General features: G+C 41.4%; 1 protein-coding gene across 1 annotated transcript in view; it reads left to right on the forward strand.

Moving 5' to 3' along the window:
• The window catches only part of CFH (complement factor H), a 205,210-nt gene extending 187,226 nt beyond the window's left edge, over positions 1-17,984 (forward strand). The window contains exons 21-25 of the mRNA XM_072129059.1: positions 1,404-1,583; positions 2,133-2,303; positions 2,402-2,596; positions 10,495-10,680; positions 17,808-17,984. Of these exons, the coding sequence (XP_071985160.1) occupies positions 1,404-1,583; positions 2,133-2,303; positions 2,402-2,596; positions 10,495-10,680; positions 17,808-17,824 (749 nt within the window). The 3' untranslated portion in view covers positions 17,825-17,984. The remainder of the gene's footprint in view (positions 1-1,403; positions 1,584-2,132; positions 2,304-2,401; positions 2,597-10,494; positions 10,681-17,807) is intronic.
• The last annotated feature ends 894 nt before the right edge of the window (positions 17,985-18,878 follow it).

Below are 18,878 nucleotides of genomic sequence, written 5' to 3' on the forward strand. Positions count from 1 at the left end.
ACAGTTGTATTGCAGTATATGGTATGAACGATCTGACCCTAGATGGTCTAAGAAATAGTGAAAAAAAAAAAGAAAAAAAGTTTACAAAAGTTCAAATCACCCCCCTTTCCCTAGAACTCATATAAAACATAATACATCGTAAAAAATCACAGACACATTAGGTATCGCTGCGTCCCAAAATGCCCGACCTATCAAAATATAAAACCGGTTACGGCCGGCGGTGATTTTTGAGACGGGAAATGGCACCCAAATGTTCGAAACAAGACTTTTACACCTTTTTACATGACATAAAAAATGTAATGAAAAGTGATCAAAATGTCGCACAGTCCTCAAAATGGTAGCAATGAAAACTTCATCTCATTTCACAAAAAATGACACAACACACAGCTCCGTACAACAAAATAAGAAAAAGTTATTAGCGTCAGAAGATGGCAGAAATTTTTTTTCTTTTTTATATACATTCGTTTAATTTTTGAAAATGTATTAAAACGCAATAAAACCTGTATAAATTTGGTATCACCGCGATTGTACCGAACCAAATAATAAAGTAGAGGTGTCATTTGGAGCGCAGAGTTAAAGTCGTAAAAACTGAGCCAACAAGAACGTGACGCACACACGTTTTTTTTTTCAATTTTTCTGCATTTGGAATTTTTTCCGGCTTCCCACTACATGGCATGGAATAATAAATAATATCAGGGGAAAGTAAAATTTATTCTGCACAAAATAAGCCCTCACACAGCTCTGTACACTGAAAAATTAAAAAGTTATGGATTTTTTAAGATGAGGAGCGAGAAATTAGCGAAAATACCCTGCGTCCTTAAGGGGTTAAGTTTATGTGGTGTTTGTGTTTTATTTTTCTTTAATCTTCTAAATATATTGAGAGCACTCACATGCAGAGCCTATCTGTTGTTTTATACACTGGACATCTACCATATAATCAAACCTGGATCCAATTGCAAGTATTAACATTTTAGGCACTGTAGCCGGACATGACCATGGCACTGAATTGGCTGTGGCCCATGGGTCCTGCAGTTTGACACCAATTGCTATGATGGCTCAAAGCCTCTAAAAGGCTCCTATGGCTGACAATGCACCGTCCAATTGCAGTCTGGTATCATTAAAAATGGATAGCTCGTACTTCAAAAAAAGTTGTATTTGTTCTAAAATACAGAGAATTGATTTCATCTGTATTTTTGTAAAGGGGTTGGCCCATTTAAAGGACAAAGGCATGCTATATGGTCTCATGTTCCAGCACGCTTTTCTGTACTTTATTTAGAAACTCCGCTCATTCTTTACCTTGGTATGGATATGTTTTTAGACACAGATACACACATAATGTTGGATATATTATTTACTTATTATTATTATCATATTAACAACATGTAAATATATTTCTCTTCCAGGATTTTGTGTATTACAGCAACCAACAATGATGGCCAATAATATTATTTACAATGTAAGCACTGTAGTAGATGATGGACAAACAATCGTATTCCAGTGTAATGAAGGAATGACTGCAGAAACTCAACTCCAGGCCAAATGTGAAAATCAAAATATAAACTATCCCAGATGCACTTCTGCAAGTAAGTCTTTTTGGTAGGATATATATGGCAGCAAGCTTTCGATCATGTATACGTTCCTCCGACGGTTGTGTGAATGTAGCCTTAGACTGTATGCACACGGGCATTGGAGAGTCTCTTGGGAGAATCCATTGCAGATTCCATTGCATACAGTATTTTTTCCTGTACAGAAATAGACAACATGAGGGACATTTATCTGTCTCAATTTCAGGACTTGTACACTACTTTTCTGGCATAATCACGATTTCATGGTCTTTATTAACTGTTAAAAACCTTTAAATTCCCTTTACGGTTTCTAATTTCAATCCGACATCATCTTAGTGTTAATTGTGTTGCAAAAATGTTTGCACATGTCAGGACAAGGAGAACGCAGATGAGGACTTACCTGTAGATGAGGTGATAGGTACATCATTCAGAAGTGGGGTGGTGAAATGGTGTCTATGGTTCCATTAAAGTGTTCAAAATGTGTAAAGAATATCCTTGTTCCATTGTTGTCAATAAGTTAAATATTAATAAGTCATTTATTTTTATCCTTATATTTTAACCTTTTAGAAAGCTGCAAGAATCCAACAATCCAAAATGGATTCATCAAAACTGCTGAACAGCCCAGATATGACTCGGGATCATATGTAGAATTTGAGTGCAATAAGGACTATGTATTATATGGCCGTATAAATGTAAAATGTGTGAACGGTGAATGGGAAGATTTACCAGTGTGTTACGGTAAGAATAACATAAAACTAGAAATGTGGTAAAGGTGTTTTTTATTTGTTTTTGAAATATAAACAAAAAGCCCCTATTCCTTTTTACCTTTCTTTCAGCTCCATGCGAACTCTTAGTACAAAAACTAGAAAAACACAAAATTAGGCTGCTTGATGCTATGGACAAAATGTCTCATACACATGGAACAGAATTACGTGCGGAGTGCAGGCCTGGATTTAAACATCCAGTTCAAACAGCTTTGGCAATTGAATGTATTGATGGGATGTTTAGGTATCCCACGTGTTTCTCTGGTCGTAAGTAAAATTTTATATTTCCTTTTACTAACAATCAACATGTTATATATAATGCAAGTCAGTAATATCCATGCAACTTTTTCACATTTTGTATTTGAAAATGTGGTAAAATTTGTTAGGTGTTGCCATATATTTTTTACATGAGGCCTAGCGCAAAGACAGACCATTTTTAATGTTTGTATAATGGGTTCTCACCATTAGTGATATGTTGTTAATGGGGAAGCCAGGACTAGGTATACATTTTGCATAAATAACCACCCATGGGTATCTCATACAGGGCAGCTCTTCATTCTGATATTCAGAAGAGATTGATTAGGGTGATCTCTCCTGTAAAATTGGTGTCCTTATTTACCACCTACTATTTTGTCCCCATATTCTAAACAGCCAGCAAGTCCTTAAATCTTACCACAAAACCCCTACAAGATTGTGATGGCTTGAGCTGTGGCTATAATATTGATCCTGGCTGACAGCTGCCATTGTCAATCGCTGCTAAAGTTTGAGATACATGTTACCTCCACAGATTAAACGTTAAGATACTGCAGTCAAAAGCACCCACAACATCTAATGGGTTTACGGATTGTATGAAATTCCTTTGGCAGAAGCGAAAAACATGGCAGCTTTTGTTTTTTGAGCAAAGCAGTTAAAAAAAAATGGAAGTACTACAATACAGCGTGGGAACTTCAGTAATAGACTGAAGAAAGTCTACCACCAGGATGAAGGATAGTAAATCAAGTACACTTATAAGCAGGTGTTGCCCCCTCTGGCACCATCTGCTTTTTTTAGCTTCTTATGCCCTTGTTTTTACAAAAAAAGGTTGTTAACCGACTCCAGAGTCCCCAGGTTTATTCACATAATTTTTGGAAGCCTTCATTTTCTAGAGTCAAGGGTAAAATGGGTTAAAAGAAAAGCGGATCCTGCCAGGGGGGGCCACACACCTGAATGTAAGTGTATCTTTTAAGACCAAACATGACTTTGCTCCCACAAATCGCTCTGAGTGTCTCCCCATTTGAGGTCTCTAGAAGAGATTAAAATGCAGGTATGTGTTAACCCCACTGCCCTGACCCCAGAAATGTACCTAGTATCTGAATGGGGTGACCCATAATTCTATAACTGACATATGAAATTATTGACCATATGCCCCTTTGTCTTTCTGGAGGGAAATGTATGAATATTCATAGTGCAGCTGAGCGGGCTGAGATGTGAACTAGCTTGCACCCACCATAGATGTAATCATCCTATCTATCTTTAGGATAAGGCCAGGCAAAGTGAGAAATAATTCTGGTCTATGTAATGCACTAATGTACATGTGCCCTCACCCTCACCTGCCGTCCCCGCTGCATACCATATATTCATCACACCTCACTACATAGCTCTCATGTCATCCATTAGTGGATTTGGTCATTGCTTCTGATAGTATTGTACATTTAAAGGGAGTGTGTCACCATTTTTTTAGATCTTTATTACTTTATGCTCCATGTTTTTTTAAGTTCTACATGAGCATAATTATGGTGGCTACCATCTTTCATGAGTTTCTTGACTGTTGTATTAACAGCAACTTAATCATATGGCCATGGATAGTGATAGACTAGAGCTGATAAATTGACATCTAAAGCTGGGAGATCCTCTGTTTTCAGTTGTAGATGGGTTGGCTAGTGGTGTTTTCTATGGGCTGTTATTTTCTATTTTTATATATTAAAGCAAATATCAAAGAACCAGTTACATTCCTGAAATATCAATACATATTTTACAGTCTTGTTGCTACTATAAACAAACACAGGCATTATGACATACTTTTCTACCTTTGTTTGTGTAGCGAGCAGCAGGTCGGGAACCCACTGTGCTATGTACCTGGTTTGACTTTGGGCCAGACACTGCATTATCCCTGAACCTATCCAGTATTCACCCTTTTACCCATATTCAGGAATCTGGATTCCACTGTGTAGAGATTGCAAGGTGCTACCTCTTGTGGTGGTCCCGGTATAGATAACAGCTGGCCCAGTGGGCACAAGAACACCGGTACTTGGTACCAAGGGGTCAAGGGAAGTCAATTTGTAGTCAAGATGGGCAGCGTCAGGTGGACATGGGTCACACATGTGAAATCAGCAGGATCAATAACCGTACAGCAGACTGACTGTTCTGACTAGGAACCTTTGCTCAGGCATGGGAAACAGGGCATGCTGGGCAATAAGGCTGAATGTGCACCCAGATTGCCTGGGACACACCCTGCTGCTTTATGAAGGAGATAGAGGACCCGTCTGCAGCCTAAGGTAGCTGAAGCATGGACTGTGTCCGGCTATGGTAGACAAAATATTTAAATATGCTCTCATATTCATACACATTCAGATTTAGTCTTCCAAAAAAGGAAAAATATATTTTATACAAATTAAAATATCCCTGTTGGTGACACAACAGCAGATCACACACAGCTCTGCTAAATCCATAGATTAACACACAGATCTATGCTATATGCATTTATTCACACATACATCACTTCCATATCCTTACATTTACCCACATAGCTCTGCTATATCCACACATGTACATAAATAGCTTTTCTACATCTATACATTTGCACACACTGTTCTGTGACTTCCATTCATTCACACAGATAGCTCTGCTATACACACTCAAGGAACACACTGGGGACTACTATTCACACACAGGAGCACATCCCAACCTCTTCTTCCTACTAGTGATGTGTCGTTCGTGAACGACAGGGAGTCGGATACCCTCAGTGAGCCAATGTTTCACTTAACCCCACCCCTAACTGGCTCACCACACCCATTTTAATCTGATACAAAAGTGGTGTGGAATGGGGTGATTGACTGGCCTGCAGTTCCCTATTACATATTTAATAGGGAGCTGTTCAGGAGCTAGTAGAGCTGTCTCTTCTTAGTGAGCAGAGCCTTTTAAGCCAGCTCACTAAGGAGAGTTGTCATTCCCATCATTACTTCCTGCTCTGTCCCAGTTCCCTGCCCCATCCTGGCAGCATGAGGACCTTGAGTGATGTAGGAAGCATGTGATCAGTCTGACATCACTTCAGGTCCTGGAGGTGATAATCATGGGACCACTCAGGAGAGTAGGAAGCAGCAGAGGCTCTCCGCTCATGGAGATCGGGTTCAGAGCTATCTGAGAACATCACCTGATCTCCACTACGATGGTCAGAAGAGAATGGCAGTGGTGGATCCTCATCACCTTCATACTATAAGACATAGGCAATTTTTAGCAAGATTTTAGCAGGCACTAAACGGAAAAATACAAGAAACCGCAAGTCACCCCGACACAAGCAAAGCAATAACAATCAAGACAATTTTCTAGCTACCGCTCCAACGACATCATGCACGGGTACAAACAATTCTGGTACTCCACATATGCAATCCTCATCCTCTTCTTCCTTGTCAATACCAAACAACCAACACTCGTCCAGCACATCAGTTGCACAACCACATTCGGACCCCAGGAGAGCCACAGAGTCACAACGCACCATGCTGCCCCTGACACAACCTATGCCTTTCAATACACAAACTTCCATAATTCCACATTTAACTACCACTTCTTTCCCTTCTCCTTTTTTAGGAGCACAAGCCCCGGGCATACAGCTCATGGATCGGGACAAATGGGGGTACAATGGGAAGTAACAGATCCCAGTACACCCAATCCCCCTACAAATTTGGTCATCAATCTTTCATCTGAAACCTTTTCACCTCACGTGATATCACTTCTGCAAAAAGGCCTCACCTTCACACCTACACCTTTGTGTGATAAATTCCTATGGATAAAAGGCATGAATTTATTTGCATGTAAACTATCACTTCACAAGTTGAACAAGGAAGAGGAAACAGATAAGAAAAAACTTAGACAAAGAGAAACACAGGCTCTAGAGGCGCTACTGTCACTTGAAGATGAGAACATTGTAGGACCATCTAATGTCCAAGCACCACTTACAGACATGAAACCCCGTTCGAAACATACACCCACCTAATGATATAGAAAAACTTAAAATGGACAAGAGACAAGAGTTCCAAAATCTTAATATAGAGGAAATTAAAGCCCTGGAGGAATTGCGCTCGGACCCTGATCTAACAGTGAAACCCTCTGATAAGGGGGGTAACACAGTGATCATGAACACCGGAGATTATATTGAGACGGTCCAGAGACTCCTCTCTGATAGAAATACTTACGAAATACTTTGTCTGGCCCAACACCTAAGTATGTTAAAGAGCTGGAACAGCTCCTATCGGATGTTAGGGCTGATAATTTGCTTAATTTAGATGAATTCAAAGTATTGTGTAATGAACACCCTTCAATAGCTACCTTTTATGCATTACCCAAAGTGCATAAAGGACGGGTACCAATTCCTGGTAGACCAATTGTCTCAGGGTTGTGACTGCTTGACACAATCTTGTAGTATCTATATCGACAAAATGCTGCAGCCCTTTGTCTGTACTCTTCCGTTTTATTTGCAGGACACTAAAGACACTATTATGAAGATACAGGGCCTCACGCTCACATCGGATACAATGTTAGCTAGTCTGGATGTAGAATCCTTATATAGCAACATTGAACACACCTTGGGCTTAAAAGCTGTAGAATACTTTTTAAACACCAAAGGTATTCAATTCAAAGAACATAACAAATTTCTGTTGAAACTTTTAAATTTTGTACTCACCAGGGATTATTTTCTTTTCAAGGGGTCTTTCTACCACCAGGTTAGGGGTACCGCAATGGGGGCGACTTGTGCGCCCTCATATGTGAACCTCTTTCTTGGTTGGTGGGAGGACACCCTTGTTTTTACCGATGAATTTTCCGCCTACAATCATCACATTTTTTACTGGGGCAGATATATAGACGATGTGCTGATCCTATGGGAGGGTGGTAAAGCACAATTTCATGAATTTGTTGAGAAACTCAACAGTAACCATATTGGGATGAAATTTACATCCGAGATTCCCGAGACTCAGATTAACTTTTTAGACCTGACCATCCGTATAGACCCCCAGGGATATCTGAAAACAGACATCTTTCGAAAACCTACTTCCAACAATAATCTGCTAGACTGGCAAAGTTGGCATCCTCAGCCATTAAGATCAGGTATACCCATTGGGCAGTATCTCCGAGCCCGCAGAAACTGTTCTGATGAGGCTACCTTTAAGAGGGAATGTGACAATCTGTATAGGAGATTCAGGAATCGGGGCTACCCCAAAAAATGTTTATACAGGGCCTTCTCAAGAGCAAAAAATACGGATAGAAGCACACTTTTTCAACAGAAGAACCTACAACCAGCCCAGCAAGTCATTAGGTGCATTGGCACCTATGACGCTTATGCAGACACCATCAAGAAGATCCCCTCCAGATACTGGCCAATTCTCACAGCGGATATCGGACCTGAAAGAAAAATTGACTGATAGACCCACTATTACCATAGGGGTCCCAATTTGAGAAATTTTCTGGTACACAGTCTTTTTACGCAGGCTATAACATCTACTCGGAGTGTGAGAAGTTCTACTCTGGGATCTTTTCCCTGTGGCTCATGCTCCTTCTGCCCTCTCATGCCCAGAACAAAAACCTTTACTAATCCAGCAAATGGAGAAGTTATCTCCATTAGGTATTTCCTTAACTGTAGAAGTACCGTGGTGGTCTATGTGGCACAGTGCACATGCCCACGGTTATATGTCGGGAAAACCATACAACAACTACGGAGAAGAATCTCCAGCCATGGACCACGACAAGCAAACATTGACATAAACTTTTACAATTAGAATCAAGGTGGATCCATCGCCTTAAATCTGAGTCCTTTGGGTCTCAATGAAGGGTTTACCTTTACTGCATACCTATGAGCCCTTTGTTACCATGTACATACTAATGTATATACTTCCCTTACCTTTAAATCCTTATGTTCATTTTTCGTATTATATGGCATTTTACCACGTGGGGCATGGACTAGGAAGCCTCTCCTATAGGCCTCTATTGAGGCCACCAAGACCAGCATTTTCAGCTACAATATGTTTGAATATTCAGCGCATCCCCCGTCTCTTATTGTTTTTTCATTGTTTTTTCACTGATTGTTTTGATGTTCTATTTAGGCCTCGTGGTTTGTATACCCTGGAGAGTAGATAAATGATAGCTCCATATGTGCTAGAATATATGTACCACTTGTCTTATGGGCTCAAGGACCGGTATGACTACATTTCTTCTACTGCACCCTATGGTGCTGATAATCTCTGTCTATTTTATTTACCGGCATTATAGTCCTCAGTCTCCCCTCATAATCTGGCACTTAACTATATGGAATTATATTGTTGCATCCTGGCCACATGTTCTATACATGTAGCCATGTGACTCTCCATACCACCCAATGTTCCCTACTATAGTAGACCCAACAATACTTCTGGGGCCCAGAATGTCTTTTTAACTTTCAATTATATATTCTCAAATGCCAAAAATCAGTATTCAACTCAACGATGATCACACACTAGGTCGCCATGCATCACAAATATTACACCAAGCCAGCAGTGTATAATATACATGCTGATTAAGTCCACTGTCAAGTCACTCATGACCCGTAAGATACACGTACTTGCTAGACATCATGTTGACATGCACATTAGATATCTCCAACTTTTTCACTAAGTCCACTGTCATGCGCGGAGCTCCTTTGGGCCAAGAGTCAGCTGATCTCCTGAATCAGCTGACCGGAGGGCATTTCGGTCGAGTCCGATCCTATTGGTGAGTGGGATGTATGACGCTGCTCCTGTCATCTGTTGTGGAGCGGAGTTGTCATCATCTTCCGCCTATTCTACTGGCTACATTTTGATGTCAATCAACAATGGTCCTATTTGGATGCGCATTTTGCGAGTGGATTTATCCAATCCTCTCCTGTAGGTTTATCCTGGTCTTGTAGGGAGGGGCTTTATTGTTATATACTTGGCGTGTCTGCGACGCGATTAGTACTAGCCCATACCCCTGATGAAGCCAGTTCTACTGGTGAAACATGTCGGGGGGCTAATGTTTGCAAAATTTAACTAGCTGTGTGGCAATGTCATGTGCAGTCAGCACTAACAATTACCCAATTGGATCACTTGAGATAGGGACTTTAGTTTTATATTAGATAATCCAAGCCTATAACTCGCTGTCTGTAGGGTTAGATGCAGTATCTACAATAATACAGGCTTACTTTTATATTGGCCCCTGCTGGGGCAGCTGAGGCAACACTTGAGCCCACTCAGCCTAGGGCTTCAGTATATACTACTGCACTACCCACAAGCTGACAGTGCTGTTTAGGACTGTCTACTCGATTTGACCAACAGTGTAATTGTAGCAGTCCAATTACATAGGCTTTGAACCTTCTCTTTTTTCCTATATCCTATGCATTTAATATAGACTGCTTGACTGTGACTCTGATCACACTGTACTTTTAATTCACCTGAGTCCTTTGCACCTAGTGGTCCACGCCACTTTAGTTTGAACTATTGTTGAAATATTTTAACATCTTCAATAAAAGTGATGTTTTACTTTTCATCTGTACGGATATGGGCTATTTTGACTGCCTAGAGGCAGTTTTGTAAAATTGACAGTCAGAAAAAAATGGTAATTCACTACTATATTAGGTATTTATGTTCCTGTAGATATTTATCATTGTCTGAAGCAAAAAGGACTTTTAAACACTATTAAAATAAAATCTGTTATCAGATATAGTGATATTTTAACCAAAGTATTTGAATTTAATTGCCATAGCGTTATATGCACCCAGTAATGAACATATATGAGTTAATAATGGACTGAGCTTTACTGTAATGTGGATACATATGTATATATATTATACACACAAGGAGATTTTACCTGTGATTTGTCATGGGATATTATGTGTACTATTATTTATTTACTATTTTATTTCATAGCGACTTGCCGAATGGATCAAGATCAGCTTGATGAAAACAACTTAGAATTGGATGAAGTTCATGAAAGTGCAGTATACTATGGAGAAGGGGCAGAGATCCGGTTTAAATGTAAGGCTGAATTCAAATACAGAGGTCAACCAACAGGGAAATGTTCTCAAAAGAAAATCACTTATCCAAAATGTGAAGGTAATGGAAATTTAATATATTTTGCTTTTCTGTTTGAGAGAATTGGATTGTCTGACATTCCCAGATAACTGATGTGATAACCTCTGAATAATACATTTTATGACCGCATTTCATGGAAGTCATGACTAGAGATGGGCGAATCGATTCTAACGAAGTGGAATTCGTTTAGAATTTCAGGAAAACTTCGGGTCTGCATAATTCCGAAGTTTACAGTTATCCATGATAACAAATTTTTCCCCTTTATTAGCAAAATGGCCTCAAGCTCAACATGTTACATGGGGCAGCAAACTCTGGGAAGAAGAAAGGAACACCCTGATGGAGTGATTTTTTTTCTCAAAGTCAAGGGTGTCAGATTTGGGGTTCTGTATTCCCCAAATTTTAATTATTTCTTGTTGCTAAAGTTGATATCAAGAAATCTGTGTCAAATCAAAATAGTTGATTAACCAATATGTCAGACAGAGAGGTGGCAGGTGGAGCAAGCATCGGTCGCAGCACAGTAAGGGGACGTCCCAGGAGGGGTGACTCTGTGAAGCCAGAACTGGCGGGGTTATCTAGCAGCAGTGTGTTGATAAACAACCCAAAGTTTCTCTATTGGTTGACTAGGTCATCCACTTCCTCCCAAATGACATCTGACAACCCCAGCAAAGAGTCTGTGGGTTCGTAAGATAAAGCCCTTAGTTGGCATGGCCCAGGAGCAGGTCAATGGCCCTCAACTGTACTCAATCAGCCTCTGTCCTGTTCATTTCCATCAGCAAGAGATCTACTAGGTGGTCTGGGGTCAGTGCCACTATACAGCGAGGACTAACTCTTTGAGGACAGTCATCAGCTGGCAGTGAAGAGGAGGGGTAGACATCCGCTGCTTCTTGCAGTGGGCAGGAAAGTAGAGATGCGGAAAGTGGCACGGGAGGTTATGTTACACTTGCAAGTAGTCAGGCTGTGCATACTGAAACCATTGAGTAGAATAGCAGTGACAGGGAAACACAAATCGATTGCACTTGGGAGCCAGGTGAAGCAAGGTCTCCATCATTATCTTTGGGAGAATAGGGTGTCAGCTTGCACGTCAGGCAGCGAAGCAGGCAGCAAGTCGCTACTGTGGCCGTGAGTCAGAAGGGTGGCAGCATTGTGAGGACGGTAGCCAAACTGCCGCAGGGTACAAAACCATGTGTATATGTAGTATCTGCAGGCAGAAAGTGAAGCGTGGCCAGGGAGCTAACATTGGCACCACGGCCTTGCATCCACACATGCAGCGTCACCATCCAATGGCCTAGAATAAACGTGTCTCAGATGTGGTGGTCCATCCTGCCGCCTCAGCAACAGCAGCAGCACCTAGTGAAACACATGCCATTTCAGCCAGTCAAGGCTCCAGCCCCTCTGCCGAAGGGAGCTATTTGTCTTTGACATCATCTCCCGGTCCAGATACTCCTGTTACTTGCTACGCATGGCTCCAGCAGTCGTTGAACGAGGCAATTAAAAAGAGACAACTGTATGTGTCCAGCCATCCTAAGGTGCAGAAGCTGACCATGCCCCTGTCCAAGTTGTTGGTACTGCAGTCCGTCCCTTTCCAAGTCGTGAACTCTGCACCCTTCAGAGTACTAATGGCTTGTGCCGAAGCGAGGTAGAGAGTTCCAAGCTGAAATTTCTTTTCCAAAAAGGCAGTACGAGCTCTTTACAAGTATGTAGAACAGAAGGTCTACCAGTCCTTGAGCTAAACAGTTTCTTCCAAGGTGCATGCCTACTCCTTCTCCACCACCACCTCAGCCTCCACAAGTCTAAATGCTGCTCCATTATACCACATGTGCAGGGTGCACAGAGGTGTCACACAGTTCTACACCTGGTGTGACTTTGTTTGCCCAGGGAAGGAACTGCTCTGCATCATGCAAGAAGAAATCAATGTGTGGCTTTCTCTGTGACAACTGCAAATCGTACCCATGGTGACAGACAGTGGAAGGAACATGGTGTCTGGATACACTGATGACGGATAGTCCATGCACCCTGCATGGCGCACATGTTCATTCTGGTTGTCAAAAGGTTCCTGAAGGCTTCCATCCATCTGCAAGACATTCTAAAAATGGCCAGGAAACTGTGCATGCACTTAATCTATTCTTACAAAGCCAAGCTCACCCTCCTCGAGTTTCAGCGGCAGTATGGCCTACCCCAACATAGGCTGATATCCGATGTATCCAACCGTTGGAATTTCAGCCTCCATATGTTAGACCACCTGTATGAACAGATAAAAGCCATTAATGATTTTTTTAATGATGCAAGCGGACAGGAGTACTCCCCTCTGTAACTTTGATGTCAGCCACTGGCAGCTTATGTGTGACACCTGCCATTTGCTCAGGCCCTTTGTAGAGGATGCGTTATTTGTCAGTCGCGAGGACTACGTGATTAATGACATAATTCCACTGCTTCATGTCCTGGAACTCATGCTGCAAAATCTGTCTGGTCAGGGCACTGGAGAAGTGGCGACTACATCTCATGGCCACATGAGTCCAGTGGGGGCTGAACTGGAGGAGGAGGACATTGGAGCACAAGCATAGTCCGGTGAAATTAGTGGTTTTTCTGCTCAAGTGAGAGGAGAGGAGGAGAAGCACTGTGGCAGTATACAGTGGGGATGGAGGCCGGGAGTCCCTCAGATGGCCTGCTGCATGCTACTTTGCCTAACTAATGACATCCGAATAGTCAACATTCGGCATAGGGATGACTTTTGGATCTCCAGCCTCTTGGACCCTCGCAGTAGCAGCTCCATTAGAAGCAGTCTGGAGTCCTTAATGAGCAGCTTCCTTCACCCTCCTAGTAAGGAGGGTAGCCGCCACCAGCAGCAGCAGGACATGGAGCAGACCCTGCACCAGCAGGTGGTGGCCTACTTGCACAGCACTCTACCACCCTAGGTAGAGGATCCCCTGAACTACTGGGCAGCCTAACTTGTGTGTCCTCAACTTGCGGAGTTTGCAGTAGAGAAGCTATCCTGCCTAGCTAGCAAGTGTTCAGTGCGGCCACCGTTACCTCAAGGAGAATCCACTTGTCCACCCATAATCTGGAGAGAATGACCTTTGTCAAGGTGAATCAAGCTATGATTGGCAAGGATTTCAACACACCAATGCCTTATGCATCGGATTAGATCAGCCATGACGCCTCCCCAAACTTTGAGAAATGAGTCTGGATTCTAACTTCCTGCCTCAGCCACTATTCTGATGCTGTCCCCTGCCTGATACCACACATCGGCTGCCTTCCACCATCTTTACCAGGGAATGGAATTGTCACCAACCTCCACATTCTGTCACTGTGCCACGCTGTGGCCTACCATGTTGCTGCCACCACCTGAATTTGTCATTGTGCCACACTGTGGCCTACCATGTTGCCGCCGCCACCATAATTTGTCATTGTGCCACTCTCTGGCCTTATGCTGCTGCTACTGCTGCCACCCACCTACACACACTGTGATTGTGCCACTCTCTGACCTCCTGCTGTTGCTGCTGCCACCTCTACATTTTGTCACTCTGTGGCCTATCATGTTGCTGCTACCTCCAGAATTAGTCATTGTGCCACTCTCTGACCTTGTGCTGCTGTTGCCACCTCTGCACTCTCTGTCTCCCTGGAACACCCTATGATTTCCATAATGCTGTTTTCACCCTCCACCACATTATTACGTTACCACTATGTTAGGCTTTCCCATTCATTTCATCTGTCAGAAGAAATCAAAAGCTTCAGGATTAATAGCCAAAAGCAGGAGAGGATACAGAACATAGAGAACATGCATATATCCCATTTACTGGTCATCTCTTTTTTGGATCAACCCCTGTTTGTTTTTGACTTTAGCAATACTGATGGATTATTGACCGATTGAAAGCGGATACTGACGGATGAAAAGAAGGGCATTATGATCAGTGACGTCAATGCAGTATAACTGCTGACACCCTCTCCACTCTTTTGGGGGGTTTCTACGCTGTATCAGCGTTTAACAGAACAGGTTCTGTCGTAATCAATGGAATCATCTGATGTGTAAAAAGAGAGTGCACACTTTGATGTTATAGTGGGATCTTGGCCCTTAGCTCAGTCCGTTTGAGCTGGCACAGACGTTACCTTGTCAGGCTGCTTTCCCGCTTCACTTATTTGGTCAAGTTGGCCCCTTTAAGTCCCCATGGAATAGAAGAGTGAATCGATTCTAAGAGCAGCGGCTGTCATGTGTGTGTCATACTAAAACACATCATTGTTTGAAGACCAAACCATGCTCCCTATGCATATTTGAGCATGGCACAACTTTCCATAACACCCTACTGGCTCTCTGCAGCCAGGAAATACCGATTTTTTTAAAAAATGTAACTCGCCATAATTCAATTCAGGTCGAAACAAATTTTGTCGGAAAATTCAGCTAACTCGGCGAATCTAATTTTTGAAAAATTCGCCCATCTCTAGTCATGACCAAATTTTTCAAGTAGAATTCTATTAGACCTAAAGATTGTACATTGTTAGTCCTGCATATTCCTATGAGGATGCAGTGCAATCTAAAAATATCAGATCACAAACTCAACGGATTATCATTACTTGGGAAAATGATTCCGTCTAAGATGTTATTTATTAATTTACAGAGTGATTTGCTCTTACCTACATAAAACCAAAACCTTCTAGTATCTGAGAGATCTTCAATAGTGCATTTGTTAGGGGAGAATTAAAGATATGCTCTTTTAGTGTGCGTTGGTCCTGTGTTCCCAATCAATAAAGCATATTGTAAGGAATGGCTCAGATAACTGCTGATTCAAGTCTCACTCATGCTACCATCGCCCTAGGCAAATCAGCACTGCGTATGTTTATTTGGTTTCACAAGCCTATATAGAAAAGCATGAGAAAAGCAGAAAAGGAGGAGCATACAAAGCATAACATATCAGACTTCCCAGATTGTGTGTTCTCTTGATTGGAGAGTTTCCCTGCTGTCTCATGCTTGCGTCACCATCGGGCATTCCTGTAATTCCTCAGCCTCAAAGTTTTAGGTGCGGTCCACGATGCTGTCACCATCTTAAAATGTATTCTCTGTTACTGTACTTTTAGGAAATAAGACAAGTAGAAATGACAGGATTTGATCTATCAGCTAGGTTTACCTTAACACATGTTCTCCCAAGCTGATGTTCATGCAAGTCGAATACTATGGGTTTCAAGTATTATTGTCTGGTCTGCGGTCTCTCCATTGTTATTGTCTGCTCTGCAGTCTCCAGCATTACCTGTTCTGGGGTCTCCAGTATTACTATCTGTTCTAGGGTCTCTGATATTATTGTCTTCTCCAGGTGAACTCCATTATTATAATCTGCTCTGGGGTCTCTATTATTAATTGTCTTGTCTGGGTTCTGTATTAATTATTGTGTACATGCAGAATTTGGTTTGTGGTATTATATTTAGTACTGGGCTGGGATACTTGTTATTTTTTGGGTGACATTTTTAGTTTTGTAATGGTTGTTGGTGAATTTAGGGTTCTGGTTACTAATGTTTCCCCTTGAAGTTGAGAGGTATAACAATGTAGCCATTGAACCAATAAAGATTGTGCACCCCGGTGCTAGAGTAGGCCAGTGCAGTCTGTATGAGAAATGTTTGTTTTCCCAAAAAATAGACAATATATAAAGTGCAAATTCCAAGAGGAATAACTGAGGACCTATATGTGTAAATGCCGTCTTTATATAAGAATATACATAATTTAGAAATGTATAGGTAAGGCTATGGCCGGGCGGGCATACACCAGCCACGTTGTAGAGAAGGAGTGGTGACCCTTCCCCTCTCAATAGCGATCCTTTACGCACAGCCCGTTACCTGGGGAAAGATAGAACATGCGGCTGTTGCTTCTATGGGGCAAATGTACATACGACCTCCATACTGTTGTGTGAATGTAGCCTAACTGATATAGTGACCCATTAAAGTGGTTATTAACCCTGTGCAGCAGATAATAGATGAATAATTTCAACCAAGCCAAAAAGAAAAAGAAAAACTGTATATGCAGTAATCTTTATCAGGAATCTATGCATTGTAGACATTTATGGCCTAGTTCTTTTGTCCACAAAGACCCTTACATTGTCTCAAGTCACATCATGTTGCACTTCCAACACTGGGAAACTATATACAAAAGAATTTCCCCCTGGGGATTAATAAAAAAAAAGTACTATTGTATCATCGTTGGAAGATGTCCCTGTGGCTGCTGGAACAATATGGATTGAATTAGTGTCCATGAGTGGATTATGCATGGCAAACATCTATAAAAAGGCAAGAGGAAGGAAACTCTGATCTCCATGATTAAGGCAGCCAAAATTCAGTAGCAAGTTTGTCCTCTGTCTTACCCCATAACTTATGTGAAGCCCACTTTCAGAATGCTCGGAGTTGAGCAGCTCCTCACTACCTACTTGTTAGCATTGTGCCACACAGTAACCTTGGTGTGACGCCACTCTGTATGTAATGATCAGGGCAGTTACCCAGCAAGATGACACGTATACAATATATAAATATATGTCTTTTGCTCTGCTTCAACTTTAGTAAGTAGCGTGCCAGCCCCTATATTTAAAATAGATACACTGCCCCCCAAATAAAACATTTCTGAACTGTCACTGCATTTCCACAGTGGAATCACCGCTGGAACTCTCAACAGATTTTATGGCGCTCATTAGATTGTAGTAATCTGTCAGAGGCATTTTTGTAACACATTTTTGTGGTTAAAAACCACCTCAATATCCACCTCAGAATACACCCATATGATGTGTATAAAGCAATAATTTCTAAGGGGGGATGTGCAGTTCAGTAAGTGACAAAACTTATTGACAAGTCTGTTATACTCAACCACACAAAGCTAATATGTTACAAAAATCAATAAAGCAACTCCTGCAGAAAACAAGCCCTCTATTGGTTTTGTTAACAGAAATATAAAAAAGGGTTAAGACTCTTGGGACACAAAAAAAATCCTTCAATATATCATATACTGTATTTAGTGTACACAATTTGCTTTTCTTTTCTATTAACATATACATTATACTTCACGATGTTTTTTCAATGCTTTTTACGGTTATTTTTAAGGGAATAGGTTTTTTGTATTTATTCCTCCTTTGTTTGCAATATTAGATACAGAACACTTACTCTGTCCAATTTCTCCTTTTTAGGAGAGTCTTCAGTGTGAGTTCAGTGACTGAACACAAGATACATCAATGCAGCCTGCAAAAAACTCAAGACGAAACCGCAACAGCCATTCTCTAAATGTATTTTCTAAATGTACTTTAGTCATATCCATTTACTCTGTGTTGTGTTAGAAACTGATGTGAAATAAAACTATAAAAGAATATTCTGATTATTTTATAGTAGTGAGGTCCAGTAAAAACAGAATTTAAATATTAAAGGGGTTTCCTCAAAATCATCATACATCTGCTATCCATAAAATGGGGGATAAATGTCAGAACAAAGGAGGACCCAACCACTAGGACCCCATGTTCAGCAGAACAGCTGATAACAAGCCCACTTAGCCATCATCTGATGCCTCACTGTGGCATCTGCTTGTCCTGTGAGCCATGCCAGAAGCCCAATTGCTTTCTAGGAAGTGCTGGATGAAAATTTGTCCTGCGCTCCAGTGAAGTATATGGAACAGATGGCCCAATCTCACATGTGGCATTATTTTTTGCATTGAAATATGACAAGGCTCAGAAGTAGAGATGAGTAGACCCTTTCAGGTTCGGCTTTGCAAAATTGAGCAAGCCCAATCCAGATCGCTTAATGTTACCCCCTGTAACAACTGCGATTGGCATTGTTAATTGTTTAAATGCTGGCAGAAAAACTGATTGCAACATTTAAATACTGGCAGTGCCTTCGCAACACCATTTTTTTTAGGATCGTCACATGTGTCATCATTGTGGAGTGACAGTCCTAGGAATGATGGTGGTGAGCTAAGACCAAATCCCAAACCAGCTGAAGTTGGGTCAAGGGTCATCTGTAATGTTCATCATGAACCAGAACATTTTGGGTTAGGGTCCTCTAATCCCTGCTCAGGCGTAAAAGGGCATTTGTATTACCCAATTCTGTCATTCCACAGCAGTAATTGAGATGATGCAGAATCACAACCAGCAGCATAAATCATTATCTGTAAAGTAAACCATGCCCAATTTATTAAGATATTAAAATAATTATCTCATATGATGAACGCTGTTATGGGGATGAATTTCAAAATGTAATAAGTGGTCAAT

This window comes from Engystomops pustulosus, chromosome 10 (genome assembly GCF_040894005.1).
Source record: "Engystomops pustulosus chromosome 10, aEngPut4.maternal, whole genome shotgun sequence".
Lineage (NCBI taxonomy): Eukaryota > Metazoa > Chordata > Amphibia > Anura > Leptodactylidae > Engystomops > Engystomops pustulosus.